Source organism: Camelus dromedarius, chromosome 7 (assembly GCF_036321535.1).
Source record: "Camelus dromedarius isolate mCamDro1 chromosome 7, mCamDro1.pat, whole genome shotgun sequence".
NCBI classification, from domain to species: domain Eukaryota; kingdom Metazoa; phylum Chordata; class Mammalia; order Artiodactyla; family Camelidae; genus Camelus; species Camelus dromedarius.
This window is the reverse complement of record NC_087442.1, coordinates 55,705,419-55,726,619: the sequence shown is the minus strand read 5'-3', so window position 1 is coordinate 55,726,619 and position 21,201 is coordinate 55,705,419. Positions and strand designations below refer to the sequence as shown.

Genomic DNA, 21,201 nt, shown 5'->3' with positions numbered 1-21,201 from the left:
GAGAATAAATGCTTGTTAAATTATTTACTGATGCATTGCTAAATCCGTATGTATTGCAGCTTTATACACTGAAATAGTGTATAATCTCTTTGAGGGCAGAGACATTTCTTTAAATAGTCCCTGATTGGTTTTATTCATTTTTAATTATTAAAAACAAACTTTAAAACAGTGTGTGTGTATATATATATATATATATATATATATATATATATATATATATATATATATGTTGTAAACAACAACAACAAAAAGAGTAGATAAATAATGGCTTCTGATTGACTAATGATTGCTTCACTGAGAGTTAGGAGATCTCAGTCCAAGCTTGTCACTTGACAGTTCTGTAATTTTAGGCAAGTCACTTAACCTCTATGGATCTCAGTTTTCTTCTTTTAATGGAGAGGACCTTAGGCTAATATCATCTCTGAGGTCTAACACACTAGCTCTGATATTCAAAGGTTATGTGATACTTCCAAGTTCCCTAGTCCATACCACCTACTTGTTAACAACCATCACAGGCTCTCCTGTAAACACATACTTTCAGAATCTCTTTCTAGAGTACTCTGTAACTGTGTAGAATGTAATTATTTTTCTTCATTAAGTCTCTTAAAATGGAAGCCATTTTTGTTCTTTCTCTCATTTAGTTAAAGAGTGGGAAATAAGTCAGTGCAAAATGACTACTTTATAAGTAATATTTGCTTTTTAAAAATAACTATATTGAGATCTAATTTTCATACCATAAAAATTAAGCCATTGTAAGTGTAGAATGTAATGATTTTTAATAAATTTATAGAATTGTCCAGCCATCACTGCAGTCCAGTTGTAGAGAATTCCTGTCACCTCAGAAAGTGTTTTGTCTGTTACAGTCAATCCTGGCTCCCACCCTCATCTAGCTCCCACCCTCAGCCCTAGACAACCACTGCAAACGTTCTCTTGTCAGTGGTTCCTCACAGCCTAGTCCTTTCCTGACCCACTTTTTATCTTAGTATTAGTAGTGTACATGTTTCTGGTTAAGTACAATTAGAACCTCCCCCCCCCCAAATTTTTAGTGCACTAAAGGCAACAAAGATTTTTTGCTGAGCAAAACTTTAGTCAGGTTCCTGAACTTTCTCATAGGCTCATTTGTGTACTTTCTTATATAAAGTCCAGTTTTAGCAAAAACCCTGCTAAATTGCTTTAAGAACCTCCCACCCTTGATATCTAATCACCCCAGATAACTGATCAGGCTCCTCATCCTCCTCCACCCAGCCCCCAGGTGATGTCTGATCACCTGGCCTGTCTTAAGCAAAAATGTTTTTAGTCAATTTAGCCAAAACCCCCTTATCCCTGATCTTTCCTTCTTAATTAATTTTCTATCCACTGATCTCCACTGTGCTCATTCCCACTTGCCCATGCTGTCTGTGTTTGGAGTTGAGCCCAATCTCTCCAATCCACTGTAAAATTTCATTGCAGTGGTTCTTATATCTACCATGATGCTGCTAAATAAAGCTCACCTTACTATCCTGAACAACTGTCATGAATTTTTTTTATTCAAAGGAACTTCTAATTAAAGAAATACTTCTAATTATAGTGAGCCTTGATACGTGAAAAAAAATTATCCCATTTTATTCTTTCTTCAATTTGATATTTTACATTGGATGTTTTAAAAAGAAGCTTGCTAAGTTTATGTGAAGAGCCTAAATTTTATTAAATTTTAGTTTTTCTACATTTGGGGAGACAGTATTATATAATGAGTAAGTGTGAGGATTTTAGCCACTAAGCTGGGTTTGAAACCTGTTTCTTTTATATGTGAATTTTGCCTTTATGTTCCCAGTGACTTTTTCATATCTGTAAAAGAACTGTAATCAGTAGTACCTAATCCATATGTTGCTGGAGGATTAAATGAGATAAATGCAAATAAAGGGCAAGGGGAGGGTATAGCTGAAGTGGTAGAGCACATGCTTGGCATGCATGAGGTCCTGGGTTCAACCCCCAGTACCTCCTCTAAGAATAAACAAATAAACGTGATTACCTCCTGCCACCAAAAAAAAAAAACTGTCTTTAAAAAAATTCAAATAAAGGGCTTGGCAGAGTAGTTAGGGAATTGCAAATGGGCTATATACGCAAACAACAACTGTAATAAACCATTTACATAATGCTTACTATGTACCAGGTAACTCAGATACACATATTAAATCATGTAATCCTTAAAATACCTATAAGGTAAGCAGTACGATTATAATCTCCATTGAATTCATGGGGAAACTAAGGCACAGAGAGCTTAAGTAAATTCCCAAAAGAAGCTAGTGAAACTGATACTCAAATTCAGGCCATCTGGCTCCAGAGCCTATGCTCTTGACCCTATACAGTGTCATAAATTCCCATTTCAGCTGGGAAACTTGCCTTTGATAAATGGATTTGCAGACTAAGTGCTGACGTCTCTTTCAAGATCATATCTGATGTTTTGTTTATTTTATGGTTTTCAAAATTGTATTTGATGTTCTTTGAGACTTCAGTATGCTAATATTTATTCTAACCATGCTATTTGATTTTCTTTGATATGAAAAGGATTTATTAAAGTATACTGCCTTTCCTTTTTAGCTATGTTATTAAGTTATTCTTTATATTTTATGTTAAATGAAGATTACAGCACTCAGATCTGACCTTTATAGATGTTTATCACTGGGATATTTGTTTTTAAGGAAATACACTCTGTCCTTTTTTAGGGGCAAGTTACATCTTTTACAAATAAATTTAAGATATGTTAATATCTGAAGAGTATATGAATATAATATGTTTTTGTTGTATTTATGTTGTATAAATACACATTAAAATGGCATATGTGTACATGCTTAATTCACACATGATACACACATAATACCATGTATATTAATTGAAGTTGCTGTTTGTGAAAATCTGTGATACTGTCTATATTTTTACTTTTTTAGTCATTAGTAATTTTAATTGTGGTCATTTGTTTACTAAGTGCTTTTGTAGTCCCTCTGTTTTGTCTTGAAGAACAACACACGTCATTGTTCTAATTGTAGACTGAATAAATCTGAATATATAGGTATAGGTGGAATTTGAGAGGTATTTGTATTAACCACCAGTTGTTCCAAAAAAGAAAAAAAAAGCAAGATCACAAGCACAGTATATGTGCATTTGGTAAATTAAATTTGGAGAACAGATACACCTCACATTTAGTCAGCCTCTTGATTACCTGTGATCTGAGGGTTTGTTGTTGTTTTGATAAGAGAGATCATTTAAATGAGTAGTACAATACAGGATAATAGACAAAGGATTTCAATTCTTTGAAATTTAGTGAGCTCAGCAAATAAAAACATTGTCATTTCAGAATCATTATAAAATAAATGTCAGTTTGTTCCTTAGTTGAGAAGTTTTGCATCATTAAGATGATTCTTTCTTCATCATACACAAAACTAAGTCTTAAACTCAGAAATATGTAGCCTCAGAATTACATAGCCTTAGGGTAATCTTGTTCAGGTTTTAAAATGTGCATGCATGTGTCTGTGTATTTTAGTTAATGTTGTATTTGAACAGAAATGCTTTCATATTTCTTTCTCTATTTTATGATTAAGGGTAGAAAAAAGAAAATACCAAACCTCATTTTTCCCTCATTTCATCCTATTCATTTATTCTCTAGGTGTGATATGTATCATTAATATAACTCTAATTGTCTACTTAACATTATTTACATATATGGAGAGGTTGTTAATTAGGAAAACCAGGATGATAATTTTCTTGCTTATTAAGGGACAGTCTCTCTGTCCCTCTTTTTGGCAATGATAGTGCATTTAATAGTTATAATAGGCTCAAAAAATGAACCTCACTTGAAAACTTAATTAGGCAACTAACCAGGAAAAATTGTGAAGAGGATATAGGACTAAAATTGAGAGGTTGGAGGCTTTGTCACCATAAGGATGCAGATAATTTCTCTGGGAACCAGTTATCTCATTCATAAAATGAGTGATGTATTAGCTTGATTTGAAAAAAACCCCTTTAATTTTCACATTCTATGATTTTATTATACCATAGGAATGCAGAAAAAGAAAAATTCAGAAATGAAAATATCCAGGTGTAAAGAATTCTAAATAATTTCTAACATAAACCTCCCACCAGCAGTACTAGTTTTGATTGTATTATTAACCCATAATATTTTTCTAAGTTTAATTTCAGTTGTGTATTTTATAGGTCAAAAATATGTCAGTTAAGTAAGGCAGCCAGTTTTCATTGTTTACTAATTGAGTTATAGGCTTATGAGGAAGGATTTATAGTAGAAAATGTTTTCTTTTAATCTAAAAAGGTTTTTGTTTTAGTCTTAATGCTATAAAAGAAAATATAACAGATTGAGCTTTTAAATCGACTAAAATATATTTGCAGATAAAAATGACTTACCTGGGTATTTATGGCATATTTCATATTTACTCTCACTTTATAGCTCCTAATGTTTTACGTGTATGATGTATGGTTTCATTTTAATTATTAAGAATTTTTCTTTTAACTCTTAACTTTAATTCCTTTTGTGAAACAGTTTCAAAGAGCAATTATATTCTAAACTGGAATGAAGATTATCAGTTTCAGAATTAGCTCTTCCTATTACAATGCAGTCAATAGAATTTAAAGCTAAATATGGTATATCTATATACAGTAGGCTCCCATTTAAAAGGCGTTCTCTCTAATTTCACTTTCTAGACTGACCTCATGCATTATTAAGAAAATACACAATTAAGAATTAGGTTTATATTGTGAGATGACTTGGTAGCTGACTTTTACCATTGTACATAAACAGAGCAGTTATTCTAAATCACAGTATCACTTTCAGCCAGATAACCACTAAAATCACTGCACTGTGGTTTCCTGAAAATGCCATAATCCTTCAAATGCCAGATTAAACCAAGAGAGAAAACCATCAGTAGTTTCTGCACAGTTATGTAGAAGGATGAGCCATGAACCAAATGAAAAGATGTTCTGGAAGAACAGTAACCTTTCCCTTGATGTGTGCATTTCCCATTACATTTTTGACACAAAGTGTTGCAAAGTGATTTAATGGTGGCATTTTGTTTTGCTGGCTCCTTTTTTCATTGAAAAGAAACCAAAGTTAGGATAGGAATAAGGGGAATAGTGACCAAGCACTGAATTCTATTATAGGCATCTGTTTTCTAAATAAATAAGTTAATTTTTTTTTTAGGAACATGACTTTTCCATATTTTTATCTTATGTTAACTGTGATATACAAATCATTTAGTTCTTTTATATCTTCAAAACATTGTTTGTTCTTTAATTTTTTTCTCAATTGTCCTCCCCTCTTCTTTTTTCTTCCTAGTAACTCTTGATCAGAAGTGACTTGTCAGTGGAGGAAGGGTATAGCTCAGTGGTAGAGTGGGTCCTTAGTATGCACAAGGTCCTGGATTCAGTCCCCAGTACCTCCATTAAAAAGAAAAACAAAAGTTAAATACTCTCCCCCCAAGAAAAAGAAATGGCATGTCAATAAATTAGGAGAGCTTTGTTTGGTAATTACATATGCCTAACCTACTGCATGTAACCCAGAAAGTGTCCTACTTTTTTTTTTTTTAAGTGTCCTACTTTTTATTGTCACTTTGGATGTATTATTAGAAGAGCTGATTTTACAAGGAATCAAAGTACAAATAGACTCACTGGTCTGAAAGATCAATGCCTGTTACCTTTGAGAGGGCACATTTCTACTGGGAATGAAGTCATAAAGTTGTCCCACTGAAAACTAGTATAGAGCTTATTTACACCTATGCAAACATCCTGAGAAAGAGAAGGTAGCTTGTCGGAATATAACTGGTAATACTTTTGCAATGTTGGACTTTCTGTTTTAGTGCTGATACAGAGTGCCTGGGTATGGGCCGAGTCACAATTATTTAAAAAACAAAACCAAAAATCTTGAGAATTTGTTTGGCAAATACGTATTTCTTAGTATCTCATTTTTGAAATCAAAATGCATCAATATTTGACTGAACACTACTTTGGTCCCTCCCTCCAAGGATTATATGAATATTCATAAAAGGTGCAATTTCAACTAAGGGAATGGACATTTAACTTGGAATTTCTCAGTCAGTGTGCCTTTTCACCTAGTTGACTAACTTCTCCGCTAGGAGACTGTCACTCTTTATGAACTCTATTATGTGTAGATTAGATTTAGTTTCCTGACAGACTTTAATTCTGCTGCTCCTTCTTCCAAATGTCTCAGAATGGAAGGGTTTATACTGAGTTAAGCAATTCTTTAAAATTTTCAAACAATTATCTATATCAAAAGAACTAATCAGGACGATACGCAGTGTGGATATATATACCCCGTGTGGATATATACCCCCAGATTTTCAACTGAAAATGATTTAAGGGCTTTGGTAGTGATATAATTAAAGTATGCCTTGCTGAGCAAGTACCTTTCTTTTTCTTTTCTTTCCTTTCTTTTTCTTCCTTCCTTTTTTCCTTTCTTCCTCTCCTTCCTTTCCTCCCTCCCCTCCACTCTCCCTCTCCCCTCCCCTTTCTCTGCCTCTCCATCATTAGGACCAGAAAGGCAGAGAAATTTGTTAGAAGTAATTGTTTTAGAAATAATTTGTTTTCTGAAAATTCTCACATAATGGGAACTCTTAGTTAGCATAGGATTACCCAGTAAGATAATTATTTAAAACTAAAAAACAAAAAACAGTGGTAGCCAGTAAAACCAGTGGAACTGTTAAAGAATAGATAGGTTTAGGCAAGTAGGGAAGAAAGGAACAAAGCATTCCAGAAGAGAAGAGAGGCTCTGTGAGCATAGCCAGGATGATAAGTCCATTTATGGCAGTGGGCAGATTCAAGCAGAGGTCTGTGGAGAATTATTTGACCTGAAAAAGCACAATTTGTGGTTATTTTGGGGGGACACTGTAACATTATATAAGTAAGATATAGAAAGATACTTTATAAGATGCTGCTTTCACAACTATTACTGTTTGCTAAAAAGTGTAGTTTAAAATAACAATTAGAAAACTTAAACTTCAGCATGTTCATGAAGAATACACACACACACACACACACACACATACTCTGGAAAAAATAAAAACATCAGTAAAACAAATGTTGTGGCATATACAGATAGCCTTTTTTAAAGTACTAAAGCAATATATCTTGTTTGTAATCACTTAGATAATAAGTGTATAGAAGAATGTTACTTTCTCCAGACTTACTCAAAATCCTGCCCGTTTGAGGTAACAGACATCATAGTTTACTGTATTATCATCCGTACTGATTTCTTCTAAATGCAGACAAAATACTCAGGGCTCATTGGCTGGCCTCCTCCCTCTCTCCCTTCTATAGCTATTATACGCTTTACTATGAAACTTGTTTTTTTTTTTTTTTTAACTTGAGGACACATAACGGACTTTTTCAGTAAATACAGAACATAGGTACAAAATATATCATAATGTAGATGTACCATAATTACATTGTAGTGTTTCCCTATAGCTGGAATTCATTTTTTTTCTGCTTGATTTCTATCCCAAAGTGAGTTTACTAGACCAAATTATCTGCATATTTTACATTTTAATAGATATTGTTACTTTATTTCCTAATAGATATGAATGTGAGGATATTACATAAATTTTTGACAATCTGGTGGGCAGAAATTGGTGGTTTGACTGAATTTTGTGACTGCCTGTGAGATTGAGCATTTATTCATATTTTGATTACCCATCTGGATTTTCTCACCCATGTGCTATCTTTCCATATCCTGTGCCTCTACCTATTGAGGTATTTTCCCTTTTTAAAAAATGATGAATTTATCACATATCTTTGTACAAGCTGCAGATATTTTCCTTCAAGTTCTCGTATGTGTGTTTGTATGTGTGCTTTGCTTGTTAATGGCACTTTCTGCAAAATCAAGATTTTAATTTTTATATGTTGTGATATTTATATCTGAAAAAACTAATCTGATGTGTTATTATGAAATAGCCAGCTGGTATCTCAAGCATTACCAAGGCAGGCAGTGCATATTACTTTTCTTTGCCCTTTAGATGATCTATGCCAAGTTTTACTTGCAATACTTTTAAAGATCTGATGAGATACTATGCCATTTAAAAATAATTTTTAAATTTGTGCATTAGTCTAATGTAAAAACGTTATTTTGCTTTACTAGTATATGTCATATTCTTTTGTTGACTTAAAAACATAATTTGTTTTTCAGAAACTCTATTTTGTTAATTTTTAAATATTGAGACTGGAAATTTTAAAGCATGTTGAAGCTACTTGTTAATGTTGTAACCTTTCGTATAGTGTTTTGGACCTTGAGGAAGTTGAATCCATGTCTGGTGATTGATTATGAAGGCAAAAATTATTGTTTCCATTGAAAAAGTCACTGGTGGACTCTGAATTGCTGAATTCAGTGGCCTTTTACAATTTCCTAAGTATTCTTCGTATTTGGTTTTGTTTCAGCATTTAACATTGGTGATCATCATTTCTTTTTAAAGCTTTTGGTTTTCATAGTTTCAGTGTTTTCCTCTAGTTCTTGTCAGTAGGAAAACAGTGATTAAAATACTTGAATTTGGGGACCAGATTATTTGGGTTCAAATCCTCAGCCAACAGTTACTGGTTTTGACTTTGAGGTGATTATATAATCTCTGTGTCTTAGTTTCCTCATTTATAAACTGGGAATAATAATCGTTCCCACCTCATAGAATTGCTGTGAGGGTTAAATGAATAAAAATATGTAGAAGTTATATGTTGTTATCCACTCTCTCTTACTCTATTACAGTAACCAGCACCTTCACTAGCTTAAAGTCTCCAGTCTCCATCTAGTTGTCTGAATGAACTCATTCATACTGTACTTAAATTTGTCCAGATGCTTCTCACTTCTTACAAAGTAAATCTAGAGTTTAAAACATGGCTTATAAGGCCCTCCAAGATAGACCTCAGTCTATCTTTTTATCTTCATATCAGTTATTCACAGCTTCAGATAACCTAGTTCTCCTTCCTAAAACTTGTTACTTTTGTACCATCTTGCCTTGTCTTTATGTTATACTCTCTTATCTAAAATGATCTTCTATTTTTCGGTGGAATGAGAGCTTTTCAATCATTTATTTAGTCTATATGTTTGGGTCAATCCATGATTTTTAGTGTGTAAGTATCATATATTAATAAAGTTAATTTTAATATTCCCAGACTAAGTTTAATATATTGAGTGACAGTCATCAGACATTAGTGGAAAGTTAACTTAGTTATGTTATTTTTATATACAAAATATTGAAGCCTTGTTTAGATTGGGGTTGTAGTTTTTGTCTTTATTTTAATATAATTTGTATAGTAATTAAAGTCATCTTTTTTTCATGGATGTATTATTCTATGAGTTAAGATACGTTTAAATTTTTTAATGAGTTTTATTACCCATAACATTTTTCTTGTATTTCTAGGGATAGTACCTAATTCATTGAAATCTGGATCAACTTTACTCAGAAAATATGTATGTTTACCGTTAGTTTTTGTTAATTTTATCTACTTCGGTAATACAAAGTCAGTTAAGTTAGATGCCCTAATTTTTGTCAGAATAGAGGAAATAAGGCTATACTTTGTTTTGTAATGTGCAACAGTCTGGGCCTCCTTTTCATTCTAATCTGAAAGAAATTTGTTACAGGTTGAGAAATCCTAATTTGGCTTCCTGGGGTAATTCCATGGCAATAAAAGACACTGGGTTTCTTTCTTCACCTATTTTTTTGTTTGTTCATTTGTTTGCTGTGTTTTTTGATACAGGTATTTTGATAAAGTGCCATAGTCTTTTTCTTCACTGCAGTGATTGATGTCTAAGGTGTTTTTTTATCCATGCATTTAATCTTTTAAGTGCCTCTTGCTGACATGAATTATGTCTACGAGCTACCTGTTTGACTCTTATTACCCGTCCCACTTGGTAATTAATCTGTAGGTTATTTCATTCATGTTCATAGCTTCATTTGTGTGTGCCTGTATGTGTGTATGTGTGAGACGTGCATAGACACACCTATAAGATTCTAACTCTAGTATTCTTTACTGATACTGGCCAAGCATTCTAACTAAATATGTAATAAGAAAATCAGCTATGAATAGCTTAGGAAAATTTGATGATTTCCAAAAGTTGAATGGAGGCAAAAAGAAAAGAAAAAAGAAAATATACATCTTCAAACTTACATAAAGTCACCCAAGGGTAATTATTATTTGTAGGATGTAATTTTACAAGTTTTAATTTCTGGTAGAATACTGCTTACTTTGTTTCATTCAGTATAAAATTTAACTTTGCAAGATTATTATTAACTGCAGAAGGAAATTTGTATTGGTCACACACATACCTGCACACATGTATACAAATCAGTATTTTATAAATTGCTAAATGGATTCAAACACTAACAATGAAAATAACATAATATTTTTGATTTTCAGGCATTTGAAAGTATCTAATTTATAAATTTGTAAATATTGTATATTTTACATACAAGTTCACGTTTTCATTTTAAGGAAAAAATAGATTTTCTTACTGTTTTCGTTGTGTTGGTTATATATATATTCTTATTGTAATAACCTTCCTCGGAATTTATCACAAAGAAATATATAAAGAAAAAAAAGCTATTTAAAGAACATTTTAAACCATATTCATAGTAGGAAAATTACCCACACCAAAAACACACAAATCCCAGAATAAAAACAGCTTAAACGTTGTGCAGGAGAGGGATGATAAACTATAGCACATCAGTAGCACAAAGAATATCACTTACCTTCTTTTATCGATTATAAGATAATTACATAGGAATGAAGAAACCTATTTTAGAAGATAAGTATATGCTACTAAATTGTTATATATGTATAGCTAGAGATTGTAAGGGAACAAGAAATGACCGTAGTATTTTTTTAGTATGGTAGGATTATGAGTAAAACACAAAATTTTTTTACAAAATTGTAAGTAAGTTAATTATATGAATTTAATGTATATATAGAGCCCTATTTGATCACACGCTAAGTAACTATTAAAAACATGGCTATGATCACTTGACCACAGCTTACAAAAACTTAACATGAACCTTTCCTCAGAAACTACCATTGCCTAGGAAGAACATATGGTTGAAATAAACACCAAAATTCCTCCTCAAAAAAGACACTAAAGGTGACCTAAATAAGTTTTTGTGCACATCTTCACTTAGTTAAGCAACGAAATACTAAACAGGGTGACACGATATGTCTACTGAGGTGTAAATAACTCATTGGTGTATATGTATATTTTAAACATACCTAATTATTATCAGTTAGGCCCTCAGTGTTGTCTGGCAATCCTTCCATATTTTCCTAGTCAGTTTGACCTTTTAATTTCCAACAGCACCTGTTTCCATATTTCTCATGCTCTTTATCTCACCACCTCTTCTCTGCCTCCTTCATCTTTAACAAATAACCTCATCTCCTGCTTCATATAGAAAACAGAACCATCAGGCAGAAATGCCTAACCTTCCTGGCATGGAACCTGTAACATACATAAACGTATTGATACCCATGGGCATCTCTCTTCCACCACCCTTCCCTCTCCTCTTTTCCTAACAGTGCTGTAGGAAAGGTGTTCCCTTTTCCTCCTAAAGCTAACATTTCTGCTAGTGCCCTTGATCCCATCCTCCTTGACTTTTCTATATAGATCTTCAGTTTCTTCTCAGTTGATTCCTTTCCTTTGGCTTTCAAGACATGGCGTTCTCTTAGACATTCTATCTCTCTGGACAGTCCTTTTATAGACTTCTCTACCTCTGCCTTCACTGCACGTGTTACTGTTCCTTAACATTCTGTCCAAGGACATTTTTTCATTCTACACAGTCCTTGGTGATCTCATCTTTGACATGTCTTCTGTTTTCTCATTAATGCAAAGTACTTCCATATTTTTAATTCTAGTCAGACTCTCTCCATTTAAGTTTCTGACTGGTATAGCCAGATGCCTAGCAAAACATCTCCAATTGAGATTCCACAGGCATCTCAGGTTCAGTATATAAATTATCAATTCCTTACATTTTACAGCAGTCTTTACCTTCACTCTGCTGCTTCACTCCTCCTGCCTCAGTTTTGCCCTTCCTACTGTCTTGTTTGAGCTTTTGCAGAAAATGTTCTCAAATTTCTCTCTCTTTGTAAGCTCCCTGTTTTCTGCACTTAATGCATCCATAGCCCTCTTTCTGTATCACATTACTCCCCTGTTTGCTTAAGTCCTTTCAGAGGATCTCCAGGAAACTCTCAAACCCTGTCACTTATCCACAAGTGTCTTTTACTCCAGCTGTACCAAACTATGTGGATTTTCTGACATACTCTTTTTAAAAATTCCTCTCTACTTTCCTTCTGCCTCAAATTTTATTTCTCATATTCTTTGCCTGATAAATTTCTGCTTACCTTTTAACACTTGCTTTAATCCTCTGTTAGTGTTTTTTTGTTGTTAATTGTTCCCTTACTCCCTCTCTTCTACTGACCAAAGAGTCTGTCTATCCGATATGCCTCATTGGCAGTTTATGTAGGCATCTGTGCTAATACTTGTCACTCTGTATTGAATCTCTCCTATTTAGAATCTTACACTTTTGTTTATCTGACCACCCACCCCCATCAGACTGTGAACTTGATAGAAGAGTTTTACTTATCTTTATATTTCAATAGCCAGGTTAAAACCTGGCATGCTGTAATGTTTCAGTAATTTATTGGATGGATAGTTTGTGAAAGATCACTTGGTTAGTGTGAGTTAGGCTTGGAACCCAGACCTCTTGATGTTAGTGTTCATTATCATGTTTCTTCCAGTTCTGTGTAAGTAAGTTCTTATAATAATCCTACTCTTTTTAAAGAGCCTATTATAGTGCACAGTTGTGCTTTTACATACCCTATTAACAGTAGTTTTTTAATGAAATGTGAATACTTTTAAGCTTTTATGCTAGCATCTGGACCATTCATCATTTTAGTTGCGGTTTTGAAGAATATAGCTCCTTCCGGATTAACTCTAGAAGTCTTTTTATTGTTTAAATACTTGAAGTACTAAACCGTTTGCAGGGTCATGTCACTGTGTGTCGTTGGGCTTCCATATTTCCCTCTGTGACACCTACTTTTATTCTGTGACCTTTTATTCATTTAATCTGGTCACTTCAGTGTAACTGATACACAATTTAATTCTTCATACATTTCTTGAGCTTTAATCTTCACAGTCACATCTTTTAAAATTTTGTACCCATTATAGTGGTAAATATTATATCCCATATCTAAAATTGTTCACTTTTTAAATTTCCTAAACCTTCTTACTCTTAAGTTTGGCTGTCTTAAATCCCTGAAAACAATTTTTGGTAATCATGTGTGACTTATTGATATCAAACAGACATGTTATCTGTGGGCAAGTTTTTCAGTCTTATTAAGCATCTTTTTTTGTATTGATAAATAAGAAAACTATTATTTTATATATGAATATATAATATATAAACATATATACGTAAGATATATATAACATTGCTCTCTTTATACTTCATTGCTTAATCTGTAGTACTCTAAGATAAGAATTAGATTTGGAATTAGATTGTCTTCATCTTGACAGTTATTTTTATCAGCTACATTTTTGATTTATACTAACTTTATTTGTAGAAATAGAAGCTAGAACACAGAAAAAAGTTAACAGATGTTTCAAAAGACTTATTTACTGTTAAATCTGGACTTTTTTCTCTTTAAAACTGCATGTTAAAAAGAAAGAAAAGAAGGTTCTTGTGATCTTTGTTTCCTTGCATGTGTTATTATCTGAAAATTAAACTATCAATTCCAGAATTTATTCTCTCTTTCCAAAATAGTACCTATTTTCATTTAGTCAAATTGGTTATTATGATATTTAATTCTATCCTAGGCAAGGGTATGTTGTTTTTTAACCAGTTTGTTTTATTATACCCTTACTTTAATTCTTTGGTGAATGAAAGTGACAGAAATTTAGAAAAAATTAAAAAGTGATTAACTGAGTTTCAGCAGCCTTTCTTTCATAGGTACTCTATCAGTTGTATAATTCTTTATGGCTTTCCTTTGAATCTATCTGAACACTCCATGGTTTGCTAAAAAGTTGAACTTCAGAACTCTGGGAACATTTTTAAATGAGGTGCTTAATGTATTTCTGTATTCCTAAAATACTAAGGCAAGTTTGAGAAAAGTGTTAAGGTAACTGATTATTACCTCATGACTATACTATTAAAGTGTATGATATGGCTTTAGTGTAAAATTGTGCATTCTCTTGCATCGTGTGTGGGTGTGGGTGGGTGTGTGTGTGATTTTGCTGATGCAAAGTAATACATAAAGCCCAGGGCCCTAAGTGTGATTTAGCCAGTTGAGCACTGTGAGAATTGATAGATTGAACTACATAAAAATAACTCTTTAAGTATGTTCTCTCCAAATAATAGCAAGTGGAGGAGGAGTTGTGCTTTGAATGAAATTGTTAGGCACTCCCTGTAATTGCTCAGTAAATCAGATGGATACAGACAGCTGCACAAGGAAGATAGGCCTAGGAAAGACTAAATCAATGGGATTCAGTCACATCCAAGTGAAATTACATCAGTCAATAGCTTTCTTTTTAAGTGACTGAAATCTTCCAGATCCATTTCTTTTGTCAGGTTGCTCATTTGTGTCAATTATTAAAGAATTGAAAAATCACCTGATTATATCAAGGACCTTGTTGTGACATGGCCTGTAAATGTAGATCTTCTTAAAAGGAAAGCTGACTGTCCAAAGATTTCTTTGTACTTTTCAAAAAGCTTTCATTTGTAAAGAAATTATGGAATCTATTTTTCTCTATTTTAAAAAAAATAAGATCCCCCTGTTTATTCTCATCAAATTAATTTTCAAACCTATTTAATACTTATTAAGGATATTAAAATCCATTCATTTATTCATCCATCAAATTGGTATATGGAGGATATATGAGACATAAGAATTTAGAGGATGATGGGAATATTCCTAAAAGGATGAGGGAGGGATCTTCATATAAACCAGGGTGACATCTAAGTTGGATCTTGAAGTATGAATAGGTTTCAGAAGTTTGAGATGGGAGGTACTGATCCTTCAAGAGAATGAACGACAAATACGAACAGAGATATAGGGTGGGATTGTTGGAGTCATGTGTGATGTAGGTTAAAGGTATTTTGGAGCCTGGATTGAGACTAACGAATTTAAGAGTCCTAATGGGGATTCACTGAAGGTGAGAAGTGACAGAATGGTACTTTAGGAGATTGATATTGTGGTGGCCTGTTTGATGACTAAATAGGCAGCTGGAGATAGACCAGTTTGGAGGCTTGGAACTTTCAGACTGATGGTAAAATAAATGGAAAGGATTAGACTGATCCAGGAACCATAAATTCATGCTAGAGGTTACAGCACATGATTAACCAAAATGGGGAGGAGAGAAAGGAGAGTGTTAAACCAAACTAGCCGACTTTAAGATAACTAATTAGAAAGAATGATAATACCAATAACAGAAAGTTTAGTGGCTATTTTTTATTTTTTGGAGACATAATGCAATAGGTGAATGGCATCCTAGGGAATTAGGGGTTTCTTTTTAGTGTGTTGAATTAGAAATTTTCAGAATGCATTTAAAGTTACTGGATTATAAATATAGAGAGGCCTAGCTGCCACTGAATTTTTCTTATTAAGGTGGTATTCTGATAAATTGAGATTAAAAAGAAGATGTTTACTGAGTATTTTTTTTCTTAATAATTAAGTTGATTTGATGGTTTTGTTAGACTTGTGGAATGGCTAACCTGCCTCACACATTTAGTATTTAATATGACATTCTTTGACTTTCAAATATATATTAAAACACTAAACCTTTAAGTAACTTAGTACAATTTATACATATTTTTCTTATCAGTGCTTGAATTAAAATTTTTTTTCTTTTTAAAATAAATGCATCATGGACGAGTAAATTGTGTTTAACGAAAACAGAAGCCTGAACATAGTAACCATTAATTACATAGTGAAGTGTGGTATTTCTGGAGTACACAGTTTTAGAATAGTAAACATTATGATTTTAAGCATATATAGCAATGAAATATTTCTTGTTTCACTCATTTGTTTTTCAGTAAAATTTATTTTTTATAATTTTAAACTTATTTTCTATTATAGCGTATTAATGTTTACTTATACAAAAGGAATTATCTATTATATATTCAGTTATTTAGAAAGACTGGGACTCTAGCCACAGTTCTGCTACTGGCTAGATTAATGAATTTGAATTACATTACCATTATAATCATTTTTTCATCTATAGAATGAAGGCATCAACCTCATTTTTTCTCAAATTTTGTAACTTTCGTAGCTCAAGCAATTTCAAAACAAATACAGTCCTGAAAAGGATCTCAAAGTCTGTAATCCTACCATCCATTTGACACTTGAATCATCTGCTCAGTATCACTACTAAGAGAGAGGAAATAGTTACTGGCAGGGATGGAAATGTATAGCCAGCCCATTCCCTCTCCAAGCAGCTCTGACCATTGGCAGTTTCCTTCTCCAAGTGAGCTAACGTATCTCTTCTCCATAATTACAATCCTTGGAATCATATAAAACAATTTCTAATATTAGAAACCAACTTTTTTTTTCTGTTTTTTTCCTTTCTTTTTTCACTTAGACATCTTGTTCCTCCTATAATAAGACTTTGATTTGTATTGGTTTTGTATAGTTTTGGATGTATGAAATAGACATATTAATGAAATTAGAGGTGAAATTAATTTGTAGATAAGATTGGATAAAAATTTTGCAGTTGATGATAGATTTGGATATCTAGGTAATAATGTATAAGAATCTACATAATGTGTAAAAATCTCATATTTTTAACATTTTAATTAAGCCCCAGAGAAATATTAAAATCTTTATAAATTGGGAATTAAAATAATGCTAATGTTAGATACTTATCCCAGACTCTGTTCTCTGCTCTCTAAATGTATTATCTCCTTCAGTTTTTAGCAGCAGTCCTGTGAGGTATGCACATCTCCATTTTGGAGATTAGAAGACTGAGGTACAGAGGCAGTGAGCATCATGAAATAGAAATTATTCCAATTATATATTGAAATTGTATTATATAAATTATGTATTAGAATATACTTTCTTAACCTCCCAAAAAATACTACTGTAGTGTTTGGTAAACTTTCTGTTCTTCATATTAGTTGCTGAGATTATAGAGTTCTTGCTAGGGGCCAATGTGCTAGCGCTTTCCATATTTTATCTCATGTAATCCTCAAGGGAAGTCCAACTAGCCAGATACTGATTTTAGCCCTATTTTATGGGCAAGGAAACAGAGAAGTATTACTTGTCTAAGATCACACAACTAGAAAGTGGTAGAATTAGGGTTTTGAGTCTAGGCAGTCTTGACTGTGTAGCTAAAATGCTCTAATCATTAGTCATACTGCCTTACCACACTGCACTGCTTTTGCATATTTCACTTTGGGCAAAAATAGATGCTTCTTCTTGCCAGGGAGTTCCAGCTAAACAAGATACAGACCACTGGTGCTCACTCACATCAAGGAAGCCCTTTGAAAATAGTTAATTTCCCTTTTTCTACATTAATTGTAACTAGGAGCATATGGAATAAATGCAAAGCCAAGACTTGATTTTTGATATGAAAGACCATGTAGTCTTTTGTCCCTGGAAGGTAGCAGCCAAAACAAGTCACATTGTTTATTCTGGCTTAAAGGGAAATTCAGAATATTAAGTGAAATTTTAGGGTGGAGGAGTATTAGTGATAGCTTTTTAGTTTTTTTCAAAGTTAAATTTAGATTTAATTAGGGTTTAAATCAGATATCTAAGATATCTAATGTATCTATATTCAAATTCCTATCAAAGTTAAATACAAATATATCTTTGGGTTGTTTGCTAGTCTCTATCATTTGTGCATGTAATTTACAGTTAAATGTACTTCTTTGGTCAACAATGTGGTTGCTTCCTCTTGGATTATGCTTACCTAGTAGTGCTTAACCTGCAAAGTGCTTCTCAGAATATTAGGTTCAGAATGTGCATAAAGCTGATCACTTAAGAGACTGAATCACTGAGAAAAGTTACCACGTGACTATTCAACAAGGGAATTCAGTTCTTCCTATTTCCCTGTTATTCAACAAGGGAATTCAACTATTGTATTTATTTCTCATATGTTAATATGTACATTTCTCTGAAAACTATGTTTCACGTTATTTTTTTTTCTTGTACAGTTTTGTTTTCCCTTTCTTTGGAGGTTATTCAGTTTGGCATGGTAGCTCTTCTCAGCAGTGCTTTATTTGTCTGTGATTGTGCCACTTTTCACTTTCTTTTTCTCAGTGAAACTTAGAAGCATTGAACACATCTAATAGTTACGTATTAAAACAAACTTTTCTATGATGTGTGGCAGTTTCACCTCATCTACACAGAAATAAATTTCTGAAGGAAATAATGTTTATGTTTAACACAGTCAAAAAAAGTTAATCACTAGGCACCTAAAATTTCTCCTCTGAAAATATGAGCCAATAGGAAAATAAAGACAAGAAACACTAAAGAAAGTTTGGAAAAATAAATGCAGGTGAATGAGTTTTGAAAGTTTGGCCAGAATTAGTGTATTTGTCATCAGTGAATGACCAGGCCTTTACAGTGAGGTATACTCTTTGTCATTTTTATTGCACAGATCACTAAAATAGCAAATTAGGGGTATACTTTTCATAACTGTAACCAAACATTTCTAATATAGTCTTTAAATAAGGAAGGCAGTGTAGGTCCAGGGGATAAGCCCACCTGAAAATTTTCTCCCTGAGACTCCATAGTTGAGTGGAACCAGTCCTGTAGCCTACTGATTAGATGTGCTTGTTTCAGCACAGCTGCATGCTTTCTTAGGTATTGTTAAATTGCCATGTTTGATGAAAAAAGTAGCACACTGCTATCTTTAAAATCATTTATAAATCGAACTACATGTTTGCTAATGTAAATACAAACCCTTCATCATTTTTATATTTTCTTTTTTGTTTTAGTAAGATATTTATTTTGACAACTAAAAATAATACAAGAGGAGGCAACTCAATGTTTCAAATGGTAAAAAAGTTCCACTTAAACTACTAAGAACCTTTACAAGATCATGGCATTTAGGTTTAGGGTATCTTTCTTTTTGGACTAGATTACATGTTATTTGAATCTACTGTGGTACTGTTAGTATGTTTCGTAAGACATAGTGGAGAGCTGCTGTGATCTTTAAATGTTAATGTTCTTTTCTTATCACTTTACTGTGTAGATACCCTTCATGAGACCCAACTCTGCCACAGCTCATCCTCGGAGGCAATCCTGGAAACCTCTTTTATAAGTGTGATTTTAAAAATGTGGATAACACCCTCAATAGAGTACATACAGTAAAGGAGAACAGCTATCTTGTCCTTCCCATAACCTTTCACTGCAAAAAGTTGCCTTTGCTTGTCAGGTTTGGATAGACTGTAATTGATTGGTTTGTTCCTTGGACTGACAAGGCAGTTAAATTTGCCTGCCTGGATTCTTCTCTTTTCTTTTCTTTTTTTCTTCTTTCTTTTTTCTTTTGCACTAATCAGAAACATTTGATATGTGCATTGTTAAAAAAAAATACTAGATAATGTCTTGTCAGAATTGTTCTATTAAGTAATGTCTTCCCCTCTTGCTTCTTTGGCGAATGATATACAGTGTTTGGACTTACTGAAGAGTTATGGAAGCCTGTGGGACTTACATGCTATGTGCTACTCACTGTTGAACAAATCTAGTAACAAACAAAAAAGACAATGCATTCCATTAGTCTGCTATTCTGTCTCATCCAACTTAATACATATATTCATATATGAAATTCTGCATTGGGAAACAACTATAGACTCTATATTAAGTGTTACTTCTATTTATAATATTCAGCAAAAGTGAAAGACTTGTGAAAGCATATGGCACTCTACTTTTGACTCATCAGTCCTAGTGTGAAAGCAGTAATATTGTTAGCATGCAATTTTTACATCTTCAGATTTTAAGCTCATAAATAAGAATATATGTGTTTATCTCTAGATAGTCTTAGTAATACCTAAATTTATTCAGTCTTTATTGATTTAATACGAACTTTCTCTGTTTAGTGTGATTTTTTTTTTCTCAACCTTGAATGAGGTTGCAAAATAAGGAGAGAGATACAGAGCTTATTGACTATATATAACCTGCCAGCTGAAAGATCTTCATCAACATCTGTATCTTTCCAAAGGTTTACAGAATTAAAATTTGATCTTCAAGCTTTAATGATCCAGTTTTAAGTCAACGACAGAAACATGTTGAATATTTCATCACTCCATCTTGAACTGATTTAGAAGAGACTCTTTGCAGAAATTGAAATGCACATTATACATGTAAATTGTCAACATGTCTCTTGGAATGCCCTGATTTATAAATGTTGTTTTGGATATCTTTTCAGGTACATTGGCAATTTAAAAATAGTTTAAATATTAGGAATAGAGTAGGAAATGTTACAGATAATCAAAAGCAAGTGTAAATATAAAGTTGCTGTATGCTACTAGTGTATAGTTATAGTAAGGTACCATATTATTGAATGTTTTATAAAAGTAATATTTATATAAAACATGTATAAACTGAGATTATTAACTTATTGAAAACTCTTATAACATTGGAGGAAAAATATTAATGAGCTATAGCAAACCAATAGGCTCTTTCTTAAGAATAAGTTCACTTGTCACTGCATAAGCTTAAGAAAAAGTTGGTAATTATTATTGTTGCTCAACTCCAACTGATTTTAAGAAAAATGACAGATTGCCTTTTTCTTAAAAGAATATACTAGTGCATTAGGACCTGGCCCTCCTTTGATATATGGTGAGAAATTACTAATGGTCATTTTATTTTAGATTTTCTGAGAAATCATTAAATCTTGTGGTTTTGGTATCACTATTAATCAGAATCCTTTCCACCTTGGTTCTATTAAGAGTGCCATATTATCATCATTCTCCACCTTAAACGTCAGTTGTGGATATGCTGTTCCATATTTGGTGCTAGACCTAAGAATCTTTGTCACATGTCACAAATATAAACCTCTTAATTCATAAGATCATTCATTGGTCCTGCAAATGTGTATCTGGAGTAGAACTTTCGAAGAGAGTAGAATAAAACACTTTCTCCTGATAATCTTCTAAACTCTCATATTTCCATAGTGTAAAATGAATTAGCTGTTTTTTGTAATTGGTCCAGTTGCTATTCAAATGAGATATTAAT

General features: G+C 32.7%; 1 protein-coding gene and 1 long non-coding RNA gene across 4 annotated transcripts in view; one reads left to right on the top strand and one right to left on the bottom strand.

The window, feature by feature from the left end:
• The window catches only part of PHF14 (PHD finger protein 14), a 139,453-nt gene that overhangs the window by 70,702 nt on the left and 47,550 nt on the right, over positions 1 to 21,201 (top strand). The window contains exon 17 of one of the 3 annotated variants that reach the window (XM_010979608.3): positions 19,220 to 19,782. The exons of the other annotated variants lie outside the window; for them this stretch is intronic. Coding sequence (XP_010977910.1) covers positions 19,220 to 19,232 — 13 coding nt within the window. The 3' untranslated portion in view covers positions 19,233 to 19,782. Of the gene's footprint in view, positions 1 to 19,219; positions 19,783 to 21,201 lie in introns of those variants that run through there. 3 annotated transcript variants of the gene reach the window in all.
• Positions 4,751 to 21,201, bottom strand: part of LOC116153992 (uncharacterized) — a 64,868-nt gene continuing 48,417 nt past the window's right edge. The window contains exon 4 of the long non-coding RNA XR_010381674.1: positions 4,751 to 5,421. This is a non-coding gene — a long non-coding RNA (uncharacterized LOC116153992). The remainder of the gene's footprint in view (positions 5,422 to 21,201) is intronic.